The sequence below is a fragment of the Telmatherina bonti genome (genome assembly GCF_933228915.1).
Source record: "Telmatherina bonti genome assembly, chromosome: 12".
Lineage (NCBI taxonomy): Eukaryota > Metazoa > Chordata > Actinopteri > Atheriniformes > Telmatherinidae > Telmatherina > Telmatherina bonti.
Genome location: NC_136610.1, coordinates 23,008,557 through 23,027,376, shown reverse-complemented (window position 1 = coordinate 23,027,376; position 18,820 = coordinate 23,008,557). Strand labels below are relative to the sequence as shown.

The 18,820-nt window shown below is 38.2% G+C and overlaps 3 protein-coding genes across 6 annotated transcripts; 1 reads left to right on the top strand and 2 right to left on the bottom strand.

Moving 5' to 3' along the window:
- Window positions 1-780: 780 nt before the first annotated feature.
- Window positions 781-5,402, bottom strand: dnajc4 (DnaJ (Hsp40) homolog, subfamily C, member 4). Of its 4 annotated transcripts, none has more exons than XM_079250260.1 (8): window positions 5,360-5,402; window positions 4,808-4,861; window positions 4,014-4,128; window positions 3,791-3,881; window positions 3,338-3,516; window positions 2,468-2,635; window positions 1,943-2,029; window positions 781-1,836 (listed from the first exon to the last, which is right to left on the bottom strand). In XM_079250260.1, exons 3-8 carry the CDS (start codon window positions 4,103-4,105, stop codon window positions 1,740-1,742), a joined length of 714 nt encoding a protein of 237 aa, XP_079106386.1. In that variant the 5' UTR covers window positions 4,106-4,128; window positions 4,808-4,861; window positions 5,360-5,402; the 3' UTR covers window positions 781-1,739. The 4 variants fall into 4 exon arrangements, with proteins under 4 accessions (XP_079106386.1, XP_079106388.1, XP_079106387.1 ...); XM_079250262.1 differs by having other exon boundaries at window positions 4,808-4,873; window positions 5,361-5,395; XM_079250261.1 differs by having other exon boundaries at window positions 5,255-5,386.
- Window positions 5,403-8,218: 2,816 nt separating this feature from the next.
- Window positions 8,219-11,655, top strand: nudt22 (nudix (nucleoside diphosphate linked moiety X)-type motif 22). Its single transcript, XM_079250018.1, has 6 exons — window positions 8,219-8,358; window positions 8,502-9,123; window positions 9,189-9,314; window positions 9,660-9,757; window positions 10,112-10,205; window positions 10,412-11,655. Exons 1-6 carry the CDS (start codon window positions 8,273-8,275, stop codon window positions 10,610-10,612), a joined length of 1,227 nt encoding a protein of 408 aa, XP_079106144.1. The 5' UTR covers window positions 8,219-8,272; the 3' UTR covers window positions 10,613-11,655.
- Window positions 11,656-11,766: 111 nt separating this feature from the next.
- Window positions 11,767-17,367, bottom strand: LOC306763307 (heterogeneous nuclear ribonucleoprotein U-like protein 2; the record flags this gene model as incomplete). Its single annotated transcript, XM_079250089.1, has 11 exons — window positions 11,767-11,844; window positions 13,561-13,613; window positions 13,696-13,917; window positions 14,867-15,035; window positions 15,172-15,273; window positions 15,382-15,504; window positions 15,637-15,903; window positions 16,022-16,134; window positions 16,222-16,461; window positions 16,629-16,705; window positions 16,883-17,367. 11 exons carry the CDS (start codon window positions 17,365-17,367, stop codon window positions 11,767-11,769), a joined length of 1,929 nt encoding a protein of 642 aa, XP_079106215.1.
- Window positions 17,368-18,820: the final 1,453 nt, after the last annotated feature.

Genomic DNA, 18,820 nt, shown 5'->3' with positions numbered 1-18,820 from the left:
ATTGACAGTTTTCCCCCACATCTCATTATACTAAATATAAAAGTCAGTTAAATTTGTATCCATGGCTGCTTGTCTTGTGAAGCTGCTGAGTCTCCCCCGAGTCTTGTCTTTCATTATTACACGTGTGGCTGTATATGGGTGTCTGTTGGGACACGCCAACACCGCAATCTCAGTCATTATGGTGTGTTTGGGTTATGACGGGGCACTAACACGCCACATGAGGGTGAGGGTGTCTGTGAGCAATGCGGGGACAGAGCATGTTATCTATTGCTGGTGTCTTGGGGCAGGGGCTGCTGGTGACAAGAGCACTGTTGAGGAAAGCGGTCATATCTCCTCTTAAAATTTCACAGCTTGTTCTTCTTTCATAGAGGAAACCCTGCCTCCATTTTACAGCCATAACTAATTTAGCTGTCATGTCACAGAACAAGCAAATATATCAGTGTTAATGATGCTGCAAAGTCAGTTTTCAGCTATAATTGCTATAAATGCTTGACTTCAGGTTTGAATGTGTCACTTGGCCACTGATGCAATGGAACAGTTCTGATGTCTGAAGAAAAGCAGATAAATAATTATCTAATAACAAGAATACCGACTGCGCAGTGTGGTTGCTCATTAAAAAGCTCCTGTGCATTGCCGGATGTTTAAGCCTCGTCTTATCTTCGCCTAGCAGAGGAAGGGAATTTCACTTTGGGAGGATACCAGTAAAATGGTAACCAGCTAAATGTGAGCATCTTTTAGTTTGAGACAAAGGAAACAGGAAATAATGACAGATGACAAAAAGTCTGTTAAAGTTTAATAGTTTTTCTCTCAAGTCCCCTCAAAGAAAATATAAGGCATCAATGACAAACAACAATAATTTTTAATATCTAAAATCTGAGAGGCAGAATGGTAAATGTTGGGTCTGGATGTACAAAAGAAACATCACTAATACAGTTTTTGTCTTGCTTCTGTGTAATTCATTTACACATGTTTACTGTCTTATTACAACAGATTGAACATAAATAATTTAGTCAGTGGCACTTTTTCAAGTCATATTGGTCATTCATAATTTCTGCTTAAACAGAAAACTCTGTTTATGAGTTTAAGTGCTGAGAATTCCTGTCATCCAAAAAGAACCGAACTGTGCAAACAGGCTAGTTCACCAGTACAATGTAGCTTCACAACTCAGCTTCTCCTCTAAAAACAGCCTGAGGCTCATTAAAATTTGATGGAGACACTGATAGTAAAGACACTGATAAAGCCATCAGTTAATTTTCGAAGATACTGGTGTTAACAAGAGTCTCTTTTCTTTTTCACCTTCTATTAACTTGCAGCATTTTGCCAGGTCTGGATGCTGTACAACTTCAATGCAGAACTGAGGCTGAAGACAAAATATGATGAATATATTCCTATTTTAGGGTGCTTGTTGTGGCTTCTTTATATAAACAGGGAGGAGGTTTGTGAAGAAACTGCAGCTGGATCCTTTTGACATTCACATCAGTTATAATTAAGCAGCAGCTATAAATAGTTTTGGAGGCAAGCCTTGTGTTCTGCAGCTTGGCTTGGTCCAGCTTCAAGACCTGCACGACTGAATGAAAGTCCAAATTCATGCCCACGATGATCACCAGTGTCAAGATTACATCCCAAGACAAACTGAAGGTGCAGAAGATTAAGAAAAAAAAATCCCAACAATCTTAACGCTAATCCCGCATCCTCCACATCAGATGGCAACTTCATCATCGCTGAGCAAAGCTGGAGATTTACTTATCCTGTCCATCATTACGCAGGTTTAATCTCTCTTGAAACTCAGCGTGCTTCCGTCGCAGGATTTCAGTCTGTTTCTTAAAACCATTGACCCTGCAAAACCACACAGGTGGTTAAAAAAAACTCCAACAATTCACTGTTTTACAAAATTAAAAGGAAAATCCAATGCATATCAACTTGAAGGAGCTGATACACTCACCTGGCTCTCTCTTTGGCATCATGGTAGATCTCTGTAATGACTCTGTCCTTCTCATCCATGAAGTTATTGTGAACTTCTTCCAGTTTCCTGGAAAAGAAAAGGGAGAAACATTTCAGCAACACATCAAAACATTTACCTTCACCTGAAACATCATTGATATGTTTCCACGCCCCATTTAGTTTATTACACTTTTCTGGCAGCTTTTTCAGATCACAAGGAAGAGAACCTCAACTAACACAAGTGGCACCAAGTCAATGTGTGAAAACAAATCTATGGCAATGAGAGGTGAGGCTGTGCCAAAACACATGACACATAGGGCCACTTTGTCCACAGAACACTTTCTTCATCTGAATGTGAATGAGCAGCAAAGAAACCTTACAATGCAGGTATTCAGTAAATAGTGGAATGCTTTGGTATCAGAGTAAAATACATCTCATTTTACCACCTTCAGACTTGCTCCTTTCGGAGTGATTTATTTATGTTTAGTCCTCAGGTTTTACAGATACTGCGTGTAGAGATTCTTACTTGAAGAAGACCATATGAGCTCCGATGCTGACCATCATAGTGATGATGCAGTAGGCAACCAGTCGAAAGTTCCTCCGCCTCCTCTGCTGCTTCTCCTCGGCTGTCGCCTCTGGAGACTGATAACGACGAAACTGCTCCCAGTAATGAATGTTGTCCTGGGTGCCAGTGCTGATGCAAAGGAGACACGTGATCATGATCGGCTGTTCAGAAGACAGCGTTAGGATCGCTAACACAAATAGTCTGAATACAAAAGTTCATGAGGTCTGAGTGATAACAGTAAGTTCTGTGAATGAAATGATGAAAAAAAGCACGGTAAATAAACTGTACTTAACAATTTTATAGTGATCTCGACCACTCAGACTACATGTCACAATCACCCATTCACACACATATTCTTACATTTGATCTAATATCACACATTCATACTCCGAGAGGCGCATCAGGAGGCAATGTGAGGTTCAGTGTCTTGCCCAAGGACACTTCAGCATGTCGTCAGGGGAAGCCTGGAATTGAACTGACTTTCAGGTTGGCAGACGAATGCTCTTCCTCCTGAGCTCATAGTTAACCATGACAGTTAACTATGACTAAATGTCTTTTTTTCTCACCGTGGAAGACGGTTTTTGGTTTATGGTTTCTGGCATATCAATCCTTACACACAAATGCAAAACCCTCACTGTTCCTCTTTAGGAATAAAAGAGATAATCATTCCAATTTTGGGATTTCAGTTGTTATGGCTGAAGAGCATGTTCAGTGACTGTTACTTCTTGCAACATTGTCTTTAGAGATACTGCAGAGTATGAAACAGTGGTGGGTTTTTACAGATGGTGATAGTATTACAGATGAAGGTCAACACAAGCTAGGAGTCTTTACCTTCCGTAAGTGGTGTGACTAGAGGCAGATCTGAAGGCCTGGCCTCCACTGTATGGGTTTTGGATTTTGAAGTCATACTCCTTCCTGCTCAGCTCTTTGCTCAGCACCCGGTAGGCTTTATTCAACTCCACAAACTGGCTGTGCAGTGCTGGGTTTGATGGGTCACTGTCAGGGTGCAGCTGAATGATGAAAGTACCAAAGGCAGTGATGAAATCTCCTGACTCGACATATTCTAGTGCAGGCATGTGATTATCTGGACAATTTGCTTCTATCAGGCGCACAATATTCAGACATGCATTGTTTGAACTCAAAACAAACCCTCAAATGATAACAAAACTACAACATGAATACAGATCTCCAGCAGTTATCTTGAGCAAATAAGTTTGTGAAAGACTGCCCTCTTTTGGCTAAATGCTTCCACTTAGAGGAACAGCACTATAATAAAGGATATACCTTCTTTGATTTGTCAAAAAATGCATTTTTAATTTCGTCCAAGCTGGCATCTGTCTTGACCCCAAGTATGTCGTAGTAGTTCACAGCTTTTCTATGGTGACAAAGCAAATAACTCAAAACGAAGCAGGTATTTAGACCTGTACAAATACAGAGTGCACAATTATAAAGATGTTTTAGCAATGACAAAACCACACAAATAGAGTCACATATATGAAACATCTACCTGTGTGCATAGTTCTGGGACAGCATCCGCAGTCCACTCCTGCAGCACCAAAAACAACTTTGACAGAGACGTAACTGAGCGTCCAGCTGCATGATGGACAATTTCTCAGGTTGACCTGAATATACAGGAGAGATGTTAACATCAGCAGCGACGTAAAGCCATCGCAGAAAGAATAGAGACAAGTGTCGCCCACTTTGCAACATTCTAAACATGATTTTATTACAACCCCAAATCCAAATAAGTTGGGATGCTGCGTTATATTTACATAAAAACAGAATGCAAGGATATGCATATATCATAACCCATATTTTGTAGTTGAAGTTTTAGGGAAAGAATGTTGTCTGCTCTTGTCTGATGCAGGATTTTAGCTGGTGGGTCTTTCCTGCCAGATTAGTTCATTTCATGATACTACAAACTTTCTATTGGGTAAAGTTTTGGACCGCAGGCAGGTCAGTTTACTTTTCACCTGACAGTGGGCAAAATACAGTGTCATGAATTGTGTCTATTTTAAAGCCACATTACAAAAACAGATGAAAGTAGATCCTTAAAAAAATGGATGACTGACATTCTTTCGGATGATAAAAACGTAAATAAAATCAGTTTACTGCGAGAAAAGGTGACCATTTATATATCTTAAGATACAACTGTTGCACCTGTCAATTAAAGTTTCTGACCTTGTTTAATTATGTTGCCAAAGTTGCAGCATCCAAAATATCGCCACATTAACATTTAATTAAAAGTCATTTAGTGCAAAAAACAAACAAAACTTATTGTTAGCATTTATCCATCCTTACCTTTCACTGAGTTTCCATTGAAAACGTCGATGTCAGCAGCTGTCCCCTCGTCTCCTAGCACGTGACCATAGACCATAACAAAGCACGCGAGTGAAATTTCAAGCAAACCAAAACAACCATTTGATTATAGCACTTTTCATGTGCTATAATCATGTGCTGAAACACAACACACCAGCTTTAATACGCTGACACCATGTAGGGTTTCACTGGACTGCCACGTTTGTTTTGACTAAAGTTACATCTATGTAGTTACTTTAAATGGTGTACCAACAGCCATAACCCTGCTGCTTTTGTACATGTTAATGCATGAAATATCATACATTTCAAGAAAAATAGTGGACAGTTTTCAGACGGAACACTTTGTTCTGTTACCTAAACACACAAGCTAATGCTAGCCGGATGAAATAATGCAACTGGTACCTTTATATGTATATATTAAATACTTACTAATTCAGTTCGTGATGCTCTGTTAAGTATATGATGCAAACATCCGACCATACTTTGAATTAGGAGCATACATAAAATCATAAGTTGAGAGAAAAGGTGACATACCAGAGGACCTCAGTTTCGTAACAGTGCAGAAAGGGATTGGTAAATTAGCGTTAGCTACACCGGAAACAGATGGTACTATCAAAATAAAGTGAGAACTTTTCTTTCCATTGATTTTGACTTCAAACCACAGACTGCTTCAAATCCATGATGTCCATGTTCAAACCTGCTTCAAGGCTATGCTTTAAACGATGTACGGGAACCATGTTTAAAATACAATGTAGCTTATGCTAAAAAGAAAATGATAAACTGCACGACAGTATTATAACCTAACCAACTCAGCTAATTTTCTTCGTCAGAACAAGCGGGCCTAAATATTTTTTTAATGTTTTATTTCTAAAAGGCTATTATTTAAACCACAAACTACGAGCTCTTACATATAACAGTCATTTTATTTTGTGACATTGTTGGGTATATATGACGTTATAAATGATTTTAGGTGACTTCATAAAAACAACAAACCCATGCAAGTTTTTAGTATTATTATTATTGTTATTGATGATGTTGCTGTGAATTTGGTCATTTGGTTTTATACAAAACTACAAGTTTAAATAATCTGTTTGAATTATTGTATAGTTTCAGTTTGATTATTTTACGTAAGTGAAATTGTATCAACTGCAGTCCGCACTCACTGCCACTGGGTGGCGATAATGAGCGTATTTTTGCCATCAATGAAAGAGGAAGAAACTGCTGAGGGCTTTTCACGCATAGACATCATATATACGTAGACGCCTCATTGAGCGCTGGAGAGTGAACCAGCGTCGCCGCCATATTCGATGGGTCTCCGCAGTCGAGTTTTGCTGCAGCGTCAACGTAGTTTCCCCACAAAACTCTTTTGTGGAACAACCCGTATATATTACACACTAAAAAAAACACTTTTCTACATAATTGGTTGATAAATAATATTAACACAGTGAATAATCTCCTGAATGCAAGTGAATTGTTAGAATTATTATGATATTATTATTAGAACTATTCCTGCACACCAAGAACCCAGTAGAGGCAACACAGGATTAAAACGTAGAAGTAGAAAAAAAGCGTAGCTTCATATATGAGTAACGAAGCAGAGCGCTGGAAGATTAATGTACTGCACAAAGGACAATCATGAGACAACAAGTGGGGAGAAGACATAACATTTAACAAAGAATGAATGAAGAAAAAAGAAACCTAAATTAACACTAATACACACACACACACACACACACACACACACATATATATATATATATATATATATATATATATATATATATATATATATATATATATATAATTTGTGTATATATATATATATATATATATATATATATATATATACACATACATAATTTGTGTGTATATATATATATATATATATATACATATATATATATATACATATATATATATATATATATACACACACACATACATAATTTGTGTATATATATATATACATATACATATATATATATATACATATATATATATATATATATATATACACATATACATATATACATATATATATACATATACATATATATATACATATACATATACATATACATATATATATATACATATATATGTATATATGTATACACACACACACACACATATATATATATATATATATATATATATATATATATATATATATATATACACATATATATGTATATATGTATATTATGTATATTATTATATTATTAAACCTACATAAAATGAAACATCCTGGGTCTAATGTGTTGCTGTTCTGTACACAGCAAAATTTGGATTGTCTTAATTAAATCTTACTCCAAGGTTTTTGGAAAGTTATCAGCCCTTGTGTACCAGGAAATGTCCCTCAGCAGTCTAAACCTATCGCAGCATAACTAAGGGATAGTTAGATAGCTAATGATCCTAAACTATTGGACTTATCAAAATATTTTAACTTAAAAGCACGTTGTTTTTTAATGTTTTACAGTGATCTGTATCATAACAATATCTCTGCCCTTTGTAACAAACCAAACTGTGAGGAAAAACAGGTAAAAATCCGTGAAGTTATTGTTGTGGTTGGACCTACACCTTACAAATAAATGCATTGGAGGCGCATGGGAGACCCATCCAAGATGGCGGCGCGATGAGACGTCAGCTCGTATAGGCGGCGTGATACAATGCGGCGTCTACGTATATATGATGTCTATGTTTTCACGTCTTTCCGCTTCGACAAGGTAAGACAAGCGGCAATGAAAGATTCACAGGTTTTAACTTTTGTTCTCCTGGGTACATAAAGTGAAAGCAAAACGAAGTTGCGGAAGCATAAAATAAGATGCGTGATTCTTACCTTAAAACTGCTCTGCCTTATTGAAAGTATTTTCTCTTTAGAGATCGATTATCTTCTCGATATAACTCAACAGGAACTTACCTGCAGAAACTATTTGATATAAAAACCGGTTTATTATATAACCTGTCAGTGTGTATTAGGGTAAAACGTCCAATGGCAGTCGTCTTTCCTCATTTGATATGTTTTATTCATTTGTTTCCGCAAAGTGAAAATGTGTTCTATTTTCTTTTTCAACATTTCTGGAATTTTTAAAGAAAAATTAGTAGCACAAATTTAATGTGAAAATTGTAAATTCAGGGACTGAATAACAGGAAATTTTATTTCTCAAAGCAGTGACGTCACAAATAGTGACACGTCAAGAAAAAAAAATTATATCTTTGCTACTACAGTGCAGCTTCTGCTTGCTTTTTCAGTATGTTTGAGCAGTCATATCACAGTTACAGCTAAAAGCGCATTGAATCTCGCAGAGCCTACAGCTTATCCATTACTGTATTACCCAGGGAAAAACATTTTACTATAATGTGTTTTTATTATTATTATTTTACTTTTTTAAAGGACCAGATTAGGTTCCAGTGACTGGAAGAGAAGACTATCTACAGAGAAATTAAATGGACCCTGATGTGTCTGTGCTGCTGCAATGTGCCCAATGGAGGGGGCTGCTGGAGTCTCAAGTACAAGTGGAACTTTCCGAAAGGTATTCAGATCTCCTGTACATGCATGAAGTTTGGACAGTACAGGTGGTCTTGTAAATACAAACCAGTTCATACTACAAAATTTAGGCAGAAAATATATATTACTCTGACATATAAAGTGTTGATTTACTCATTCCTATCCCAGGTTCAACAGGCAGACAGACCCAGCCCTAGAGCGTCATATAGATGAGATTTGGACTGAGCGGCAGGCGAAGGAGCCATGGCTTTTCAATGGAGCCAAATTTCGGCTGCATTCATTCTGCTTAGCTTCTCCAACACGTCAACCTTCCCCTGATTCCTTCAAGGTCCCAAAGTCTGATTTTTCCGACAAGAAAAGGCAACAAGGGGACTATGATTTTGAGGATGATTTGGACATTAAGGATGGGTGTATAAATCCAACAAAGAGTGGCTGCATCCCTCTGCAGACAGACAATGTGTTGTCACAGTCTTCATCTTCTTGTGACAACAGAAGTTTTAGGAGTATTCAAGCTGAACGTTACTCGCACTCTGAGCCGCTCCTCACTCTGAGTCTGGGCCTTACATGCTACAAGGACTACTTGGGTACAAACTGGTCGCGTAGAGTGGCAGAGCTCCGTCAACGTGGAGAGGCAGAGTTTGGGGATCCTCTGGCATTGCTGGCTCAGCCTCTGGGTGTGGGTGCTGTGCTGTGCACAAATGACAGTCAAGTGGTGTTGATCAGGAGGAGTCAAAAGGTTGCAGAAGCTGGAGGTCTCTTAGACATACCTGGAGGTCACCCAGAGCCCAAGGTGACGTAAATAAAGTAAAGTCACTGAAGCAATACGTGTGTTAACATATTTGCTCCTCTCCACAGGCAGTGTGTGAGTGCCTGGGTGAGGCAGTGAATGAAGAACAGATCAGTCTGGTTATCATGCAGCAGAGGCCAGATGCTGTTGTTTCAGAGCTGTTCTCCTCAGTGTGTGCAGAGATTAGAGATGAGGTAGGTTTTTCTGTGTAAGTAACATAAGAGAAAAATTTCCATTTACCTGTTTTGTTATGTTTTTGTGTATGTGTGATTGAACTCACTTCCTGTTTGGTAGTGAGTTCCTGTATCTTAGGAACAGGATTTTTTTTTTCCAAATATCAAGTTATTCTGCATCCCTTCTATTGATTGTCTGCAGCTATGTTAATTAACTATAGAATAATAAATGCCAGTGAGAAGGTACCATCATTGTGTAATTCTATCATCAATTATTCATTTAACATGGAAACAAGTGAAGGAATATTTGTACATTTGTACTTGTAAAAATAGTTTTCATATAAAGTGGGTCTGTTCTGTCCTCAGGTAAATATTCCTCTAAGCAGCCTGGGAACACCACTTCTGATGGGCATTGCCCTGAATCACACCAGTGGCGGCAGACCAAGTGCCGAGTTCTTTGTCAGGTTGCCATTTTTTCCAATTTTAACCCTCAACACAAACTGCAGCACTATTTTTTCTTTAAGAATTTCACTTATGCTGCGCAGGAAATATGGACACTAAAAGCACTAAGACCTTTACATCTCCATCAAATGAATATAGTGGGTGGGTGGATCCATGTTTGCTTGGAGGTCTAAAACTGGCCAGCAATTTTAATAAAAAGATGAGTCCAGAAACAAGGTTGCCACTATTGTTAAAAGAAAGAAATTCAGAACAGTGAACAGATGTGTCCCCTCTGATCTGAAATTATGACTGTACTCTGGAGTAAGTTAGCCTTAAATGGGTCTATAAAGTAATTTTACTTTAATCTGTGTCCTCAGCTGCTCACTGACTTCTGAAGAAGTAAGAAAGTTGTACTGGAAAGGAGGAGCAGAAGCCAATGAGTCCACTGATGTAGTTTTCCTCCACAGAACGGTTAGTAGTGTGTACCAGTATTGTAATGTATGCACAGCTACACCAGTATGAGCTTTCTTGTTTTGTCAATATGAGGAAAACAGAGTTGAGCTCAATATTTCGATAAATGAGTTTAAAATGACATGGTTAAAGGTAAATTCATATGAAATCACACTGAAAATGTTTGAAGCATCTAAAAGGATAATTTATGAGATGTTGTGATGCAGGATGTGATGCAGCTGAACAGAAGCAGCCCACTGTGGTCGGAGCTTTGTCCTTCAGCTAAAGGAGCCATGCTGCTTTATCAGACCGTGAAACCAGACGACGGGCCAACATCCAGCTCACCACATCGCAACATACATACACAAGTTCAAAAGTACACAAATATTACAGAGTCTATACACTCACTGGTGAACCCCAACATTTAAAAACTACATGACATTGTATATTTTTTCAATGTACAGAAATTATACATTTAAATACATTAAAATATTTTTGATGAGGAAAAAAGTGAAGTTTTTGCATTATTATAAATTATGTTTTCCACAATGTCAAACCAGGTAGCACACAACACTGGAGGTACTGGACTGAACAGAACTGGGGGAAAGTTTATATACATTAACTGTAAATTTTCTAACTTTATTGCCATTTAGTTTGCAATTTAACCTTTTAAATTTTGGCTTTGGTTTAGTATTCAGTATTCAATTTGAACAAAATGATGTAATTTTCTTATTGAGAGCAAGAAAAAGGTTCCTGTTTCTTATGGAGTATGTAGCAGGCTTTTTTGTCATCATAATCAATGAGACACATTGCATTTTACAAAAACTTTTCCCTGTTAAAGCATTTTTTTTTTTTAGTTTAGTTTTTCTCCCTCCTATTGGCTTCCCTGGGTGTCAGTCGTACACATCATGCGAAAGCTTTAATTGACAGTTTGGCTATCTTAATTTAATCCACAAATCCGTTTCTTCCCACCAAAGATCATTTAGTTAGTGAAATAATACTGATTTTGCTGTACATTACATTTGTACATAAAGAGTGTCTTTTTACAACTCAACTTCCAATTGAAAATCACAAGATGAACCAGGCTTCACCAACTTTATTTAATAAAATTTCATTGTACCGGGACGCTGGTCCAGTGAGAGTAAATGCTTCTGATTCTGCTTCTAAAAATTCTGTAAATCTCAAATAACCATCATATCATCACCCACTTAAAATAATGACCCAAGTAATTTTTTCTCAGTTTTCTAAAAACACGAAAGTCAACCAGATATCTATTTTAAAAAAAAATTCAATCTTTGATTCCTAAACTCAATCTTTGATATCAACCTTAACGTACTGACACAGCCATCACATGGATGGCAGTTTGCCAATTCTGTGGCAGTGTTATGTGAATGAGTGTGAAGAATAAAAAACATTTGCATAATAGACTCGCATGTGTACAAAGTCTCCAAGTGTTTTTTTTTTTTATGGTTCAAACTAACCGAGAGTTAGTATAATAAGAAGAAAAAGGTGACATATTTGGCATTCATTCTCAGCTGAATGGCTTCTAAGCAGCAGTTCACCCTTCTCACTCCACATTGCTTCACCAGTAACCCTCATACCCACTGTACCCATAGTTTCTGTTATAGCAGCTGTTCTGGTCCTGATAAGACACAGTCCACTGAAAATGAGAAAAGAAACATGTGGTTTATGACATAAATTTCAGAAAGTTGTCTATGCTACTGATTAGCATAGCTTCGCTAAGACTAACATGCTAAATTTGACAAAAATGCTCAAAATATCTTCTGAACCACAAACTATCAATCAAATTAATCATATAGACTTATCCATTTGTAAGTATCAAGTGAGCCATTATACCTCTTCTGCTCATGTTTCACCACTAACTTCTCATCAACACATCAGTTTTTAAGTAGGTTGTGCACCGTATAAAAATAAATATGCAGACATTAAAATGTGACATTATTATTTGCACCCAATGAAAGACCCAGTTTAATAAAGAATTAAAAAAACTTTTTCCAGTTTAGGTAGATACTTGATTAAAGAGGGAAATATATTTAAACAAGCTTAGTGTACGGGAAGAAATGTTAACCATATGAAGCATAACCTGGGTAATTGTGCAGTTATTTTTTTGGAAATAATAATGCGAAGAGAATCCGCAGTGACAGTTGAGTTTGAGATAGATATCAACTGGGTTGTAAGATGATTGAGGCTTAATTTTTTTTCTATTCATGGTCTCCGTAGTTTGAGCTATCCCGAAAACATTTCAACAATCTGGCAGTATGTGTGTAAATAACTTAACCAAATATTTCAAACACAGAATAAAGTAAATGTAAATAAATTGTTTATAAAACTTTATAAATTAACCTTTTCATGCATAGTAGTAACTAAAAACAGATTTCTATTATTTACATAGGTGCGTATGTTTTTAAATATGCCACTGGATCAGACATCAATACACTGCCAGTCAAGGGAAAACAAAAAAATATATATACCATTTGAAACATGCACATATGTATATAAATTAACATATGATTAATAGGGAAAAATTATGAAGCAAATTTTCTATATGTCAACATAATATGTCAACATAACATTCTAGATATTTTAGCTGAAAATAGATTAGACAAAAAACAAGATTGAAATATGAAAAATGCATCACTTTAAAAGTCTATGGAATTAAACTTTTTGTAGAATTGAAAAAAGCTAACCTACTGATTTTTATATAATATATATAAAAATATCTATATAAAGAATATAAATCATGTATGAAGTATTTGAATACTTTTCTGTAAGTGAATTTTGGTTAAAATATCAGATACAACAAAGTTTAACCCTTTTTTTCTTCTAAAGTTTACGCCTTAAGCTGAAAAATAAAAGGTTTATAATGAAATATTAATTCATTCATTCATTCATTTTCCGAACCGCTTATTCCAATTCAGGGTCGCGGGGAAGCTGGAGCCTTTCCCAGCCGGCTTTGGGCGACAGGCAGGGTACACCCTGGACAGCTCGCCAGTCCATCGCAGGGCCACACAGAGAGACGAACAACCACACTCACACTCACACTCACTCCTAGGGGCAATTTAGAGTGACCAATTTTGGATGGTGGAGAAGCCAGAGTACCCGGAGAGAACCCACGCATACATGGGGAGAACATGCAAACTCCACACAGAAAGGCCACTGACCAAACCAGCCAAGGATTGAACCAGCGACCTTCTTGCTGTGAGGCCACAGTGCTAACCACTGCGCCACCGTGCAGCCCATAATGAAATATAATACATCAAATATAGAAAAGTTAAATTAATTGGAAACACTTGAAGAAGGAACTGAAGTAAGAGAATATAAAAGAACTTTGTTCAGTATGTTTTTATTCACTCACGTATCTTGGCTGGTGATTCCATGTTTCTGTGTTGAGTCTTGTGTTGCGCCAACCTATGAAGACCAAAATCTCATCAAAAAATGCTTCAGACTATAAAAACTTTAAAAAATATTATTTAATATTTCTCATGCTGACCTTGAAGCCTAGTCCATGGCGTCCTATATACAGGCGGAGGGACGAGAGGCTGATGTCTTTTCTTACACAATCGAGGTTTCTTCTGTGTGGGTACAGGGGGCAGCAGTCTGCGAGCATTGTCTTTGTACTCTTGCAAGAGTATTTGTGCCTCTTCCCGTGCCAGTGCCACATACTGCAACTCCTCCATCAGGTCAGCCTGTGGCTCTGGAAGACTGCAGCTCACTGGAAAAAAAACCAGACAAAACCCAAAGTATATCTTCACATTCACTGTAATACGCAATATTACCAGGCTCAAAGCAAAGGAACACTTCCATACACCAGGCTTGGTTCAAGATCCCAAAATATCAGCCGGCACTGGCTCATTCCTTGGTGAATACAACAGATTATCTGTCCATTTGTCCACTTTTGGTGCTTAGCAAGGTCCAAGTTATGAAAGCTGCAGTTTAACCAGAGAAGCCCAGTCGCTGCAGAAAAACAAGCTCTTTGGCACATCACAAAGCCATGTCTGCAGTGCATACCAAAAACACCTCAGCAGGGAGAAAAAAAAGCCACACTGCCAAGTGTATTAACTTCAACTATAGCTGGCAACAAACCAAGCTCTCACTATGACTACACATGGACAGAGTTGTCCTTAGCAACAAGCCCTGTGCCCTAACAACACAACTCTAAGGATGCTTATAGATGTTCGGAATTCAAATAGCACGTAATTATTTAACAATACTTTCTATTTATTACTTTCTAGATGTTAACACCAGGCGATGAGACAAAGTTAAAACTTATATTGATTAAATAACAGCTTTACATAAAATGAATGAGTTTTTTGGAAATATTCAATGTTTGAGATTTTCAAGCCTATCGAGTATCCTTGCAAACAAAATTAAACTGTGCACTGTCTAAATATCATATCCCTAAACTATCAAGATACAAAATTAAAACCACTCAGGTAAAGCAACTAAAACTGCTGATCTTGTACATATGTAATGTTCTGTTGAAATATTGCATCATAAAAATATATTGTTACAGTTATAATCTCCAAAACTCAGGATTTTTCTTTTTTTCTGTCTTTTATAAAAATGACTTCCAAAAAATATGAATGATCATTTTTGTCTTAACACTATTATAATAATTAATTTAGTTAGTTTGTAGCCGAAAAAATATGAACAGGTAAAACCTTGGAGTTTGAGCAGGGCAGTCTCGGGAATGTGCTCGCCGTCATTTATCTGCCGCTGTGAGAGTCGTCTCTTCCACTCGTCTGCTGAGGGAAAGATAACCACCACCCGCCGCCTGAAGCCTGCAAACAGCTGCAGCTTGTAACGTCGTGCAGAAAAGAAGATGTTGCACTGGGAACACAGAGAGTTTTGGCAAAATATTTGCTGATGTAATTTAACAATAGCTAAATATATGCAATGACCTTTAACAGGTTTTGTCGAAATCCTCAGGGCTTTACTGAGTCATTGTTTAGTAATGAGGTGTTACCTGGTCAAGGATGTAGTTCCCACGAGTCTCAGCAGCAATCTTGATCAACTCAGTCAGACACTGAGAAGCCTGCTGCAACCTGCTTTGTCTCTGGCCACCACTCTAAAACACACCGCACACATACAATTACATCAGATCAGCCGGTCAGAGATGGACAACCATCTTTAAATGTGAATATGCAACATGAGAAATCCTTGAGTTTTGACTGACAATCATACATGTGAGCAGCTCCTCCGTTCCCAACAGCTTGTATTGTTTATGTGAATGCTGGTTCATGAGATTCCGGGCCCAGAAGCTTTTCCCAGAACCTGGAGCACCCACCATCATCACTACCTTGGGGGAGGGACATAGGGATGAGATGTTACAAACAAACCAGCATTTTAAGTAGCGTAGCTCTAAGATTGTTGGCATGATAAAGACTATAGTACCAGCTTGACTTTTATTATTCTGACTGAAATGTCTCACCTCACACTGTGCTCTAGAGGCCGGAGCTGATGTGGAGCGAACCATCTGACTGACAGGAAGAGCTGCCAATGGTGTAAATCCTGGAGGGCCAGGGTACCACATAGGATTTGTGGGGTCTAGAATCAATCGGACTGAACAGCTCTTACAGAGGATGTGAGGGAACAGGGCACGACCCTGCAGCATGGAGGCCCCCAGAACAAAGCCCACACCAATAAAACGGCTGTTCTTATAAAAGGAGAGCTCGACAACACCATCTGTAAAGAAAGACTGCAGGTGTGGAGGTACAGATATGAAACACAAAAGATGGAAATTAGAAAAACACTCACTTCAGCACTATGCAAACTGCATCTCTAGGATATAAGAAAGCACCAAAAAAGTAACTCACAGCATAACAGCCTACAATATCCCCCTCGCAGATAGGTTCTCCAAACATTTCTTCATGTCCACCAGAGACTTTTTTACCAAGCCCATCATAAGCAAAGGAAAATTCATCCTCACCTGATTTGAAAACCCAGAAAAAAAATCATTAAATGGCTTTCAGCAAGAGTCAAAACATCCACAGATAATAACAAAACTAATCTTTACCCAGCAGCAGAGAGGCATCAGCCACTGACCAACCAACCCTCAAACCATATGGCTCTCCAACGCCATAGTTTTCTGGCTGTATGGTCAACTTCTTCTCCAGCCTGACCTCAAAGCTCACCCTACCCTGCTGCACCCCATGGGTGAGCCTGCAGCCTGACCAAAGCAGGGGGTACCGATCCCAGAAACGTGGCTGTCCGCAGGATCCATCAGGACTCACCTCAAAGTGGAGGTGACAGCCATCTATGGGAATGACAAGCAAAAGCGACAACTCAGAATAAAATTTCTACTTCCAATCATTATTATTATTATTTTTTATCATTGTTATATTTCTTATTATATGTAACTGCTTTTCTGGGATGGTATTCAAGATTAAAGGAATTTGTGACAAATTGAAAATAAAGACTCACATGGATCTAATCTGACTTTATTTTCATCATGCTCCTCTGCTTCCCCCCTCTCAGGCCAGGATTGTGGGGATTTAGCTCTGGGTTAGAAAAGAGACACAATCTTTCAAAAATCTTAATTCAGGTTTTATTCACTCATATTTGATGATAAAACTGATTTCTTCCCATTGCAGGGACCAATGGGAAGAAAACTTAGTGACAGTTGTGAACTAGAGACATACAGGTCCAAATATGTTTTGGACAAAAAACCAACCCACCTTTTGTATCTGATCTCCTCTTTGAACTCGTAGAAAGCTCTTCCTCTGCCAATATCCTGTAACAGCGGAGTTCCTCTGTCCTCTCTGGAACTGTTTTCATGACCCAGCTCTGCTCCCTCCACCTGGCTGTCAGCCTCACTGAGCGAGACACGCTCATTTCCTGGATGTTGGACTGGTGGATCGGGTTCCGGTTCTGGTCCCGATTCTGTCTGTGTGGCAGTGTCTACCAACTCCATGCTATCTACTGATGGCGCTGTAACACCAGCTTCTGCAAGTGATGGTGTCTCTGTCGGTATTACTTTTAATGAAATGTTATTTTGTTGTTTGGCCTCTTCTTCATTGGCTTCCCCACTCTGTCCTGCTTGTGACACAGACCACAGTCTGTCCACCAGGTCGGCTTTCAGTCCTCTGCTGTCCAGCCCCAGTTCTGCCAGTCTGGCCCGTAACTCAGCCACTTTTAACTTTTTAATATCTGTTAGCTTCATCCTTTCAGTGCGAGTAAGAATTAAACAATGAACTTAAAGTAAATATGACTTTTAAATGACAGACAATGTCGCTAAGAATTCACACAGTAGGAAGAAAAACAACGACTTGCCTCAAAGGATTTAATGTGGTGCCTCGTATTCTGATTGGTGCTTCAGTTCTTCCTCGTTTTGAATCAGGTAGAAACAAAACTCTTTACTGCCACCAACGACAGAAATTATACTGCACCTAGTCATGACATGAGCATATTTAAATGTATCATTAACACACTTACAAACTAAATCTTCTTTCAGTCTCAATAAATAAAAAGAAACATGTTACTTTATAACTGTTTAAAATAGATAAGCATTGTTATTTTTTTCAAAAGGGCCATAATGATATAAGAATGCTACACATGGCAGTAGCATGACCTTCCTTCTGGAGCCTATTTTTATGTTAATAAAAGCACATTGAATTAAGTGTTTGTAGTTCATTTGACCAATTCCCGGTTTTTCATTCTTGTAACCATATTTATTGCAACTTATTGTGTGTGTGTGTGTGTGTGTGTGTGTGTGTGTGTGTGTGTGTGTGTGTGTGTGTGTGTGTGTAAGAGATTGAGAGAGATAGAGAGAGAGTGAGTGAGTGTAGGGCAAGGATCCTCACTCCTGCAGGTTTTCCAAGTGTCACACTCAGCAACACACCTGATTCAGATCAGTGTATTTAGCAGACATGTGCAGATCTTGTCTGAGTCTGAGTCAGGCGTGTTCCAACAGGGACACTTGGAAAACCTGCAGGACACCGGCCCTCAAGACCAGGATTGGGAAGCCCTGGTATACAGGTTGTTAAACATTGAAATGCATACTGTGTTTGTGCTGTGACCATGTTGTTAAAGGGCAAGATAGATAATACGGCCTGTCTGTAAATGAAGTTTATTTTAACTGAAGCCCAAAACTAATCTGCAAATACCTAATTAGTTGTTAGATTTTTCATTTATTCAGATTCAGTTATTTACTTCATGCAGAATAAAGTATATTGTGATTTTATTTTCATTCAACCTGCAAATAAAAAGCATTATTAAAAAGACAGATATAAATCCATTATGTCAAATGAACTATAGCCACAACTGTGATGAAACCATTAATTGAGGATACAAGTTACCATCTACATTTAGTGAAAAATAAAACATATCAATTTATTTATATGGATGTGGTTGTTTCCCTTTCAGCTTGTTTCTCTGGTCGCCAGAGTGAATCATCGTACAGGGGAATTGGCACATGTTTTACGCCAGATGCCTTTCCTGATGCAATCCCCGGCATTTATCTGGGCTTAGGACCGGCCCCCAGAGAACAATCGTGTTCCCCTCGGGGATGCAACAGAGTAGGGGAGCAGGACCTAAACTGCCAACAGTCACATCACAAAACAAGTGGATCTACCACCCGAGCCACTGCCACCAGTTCATTTATATGGATGTCCTTT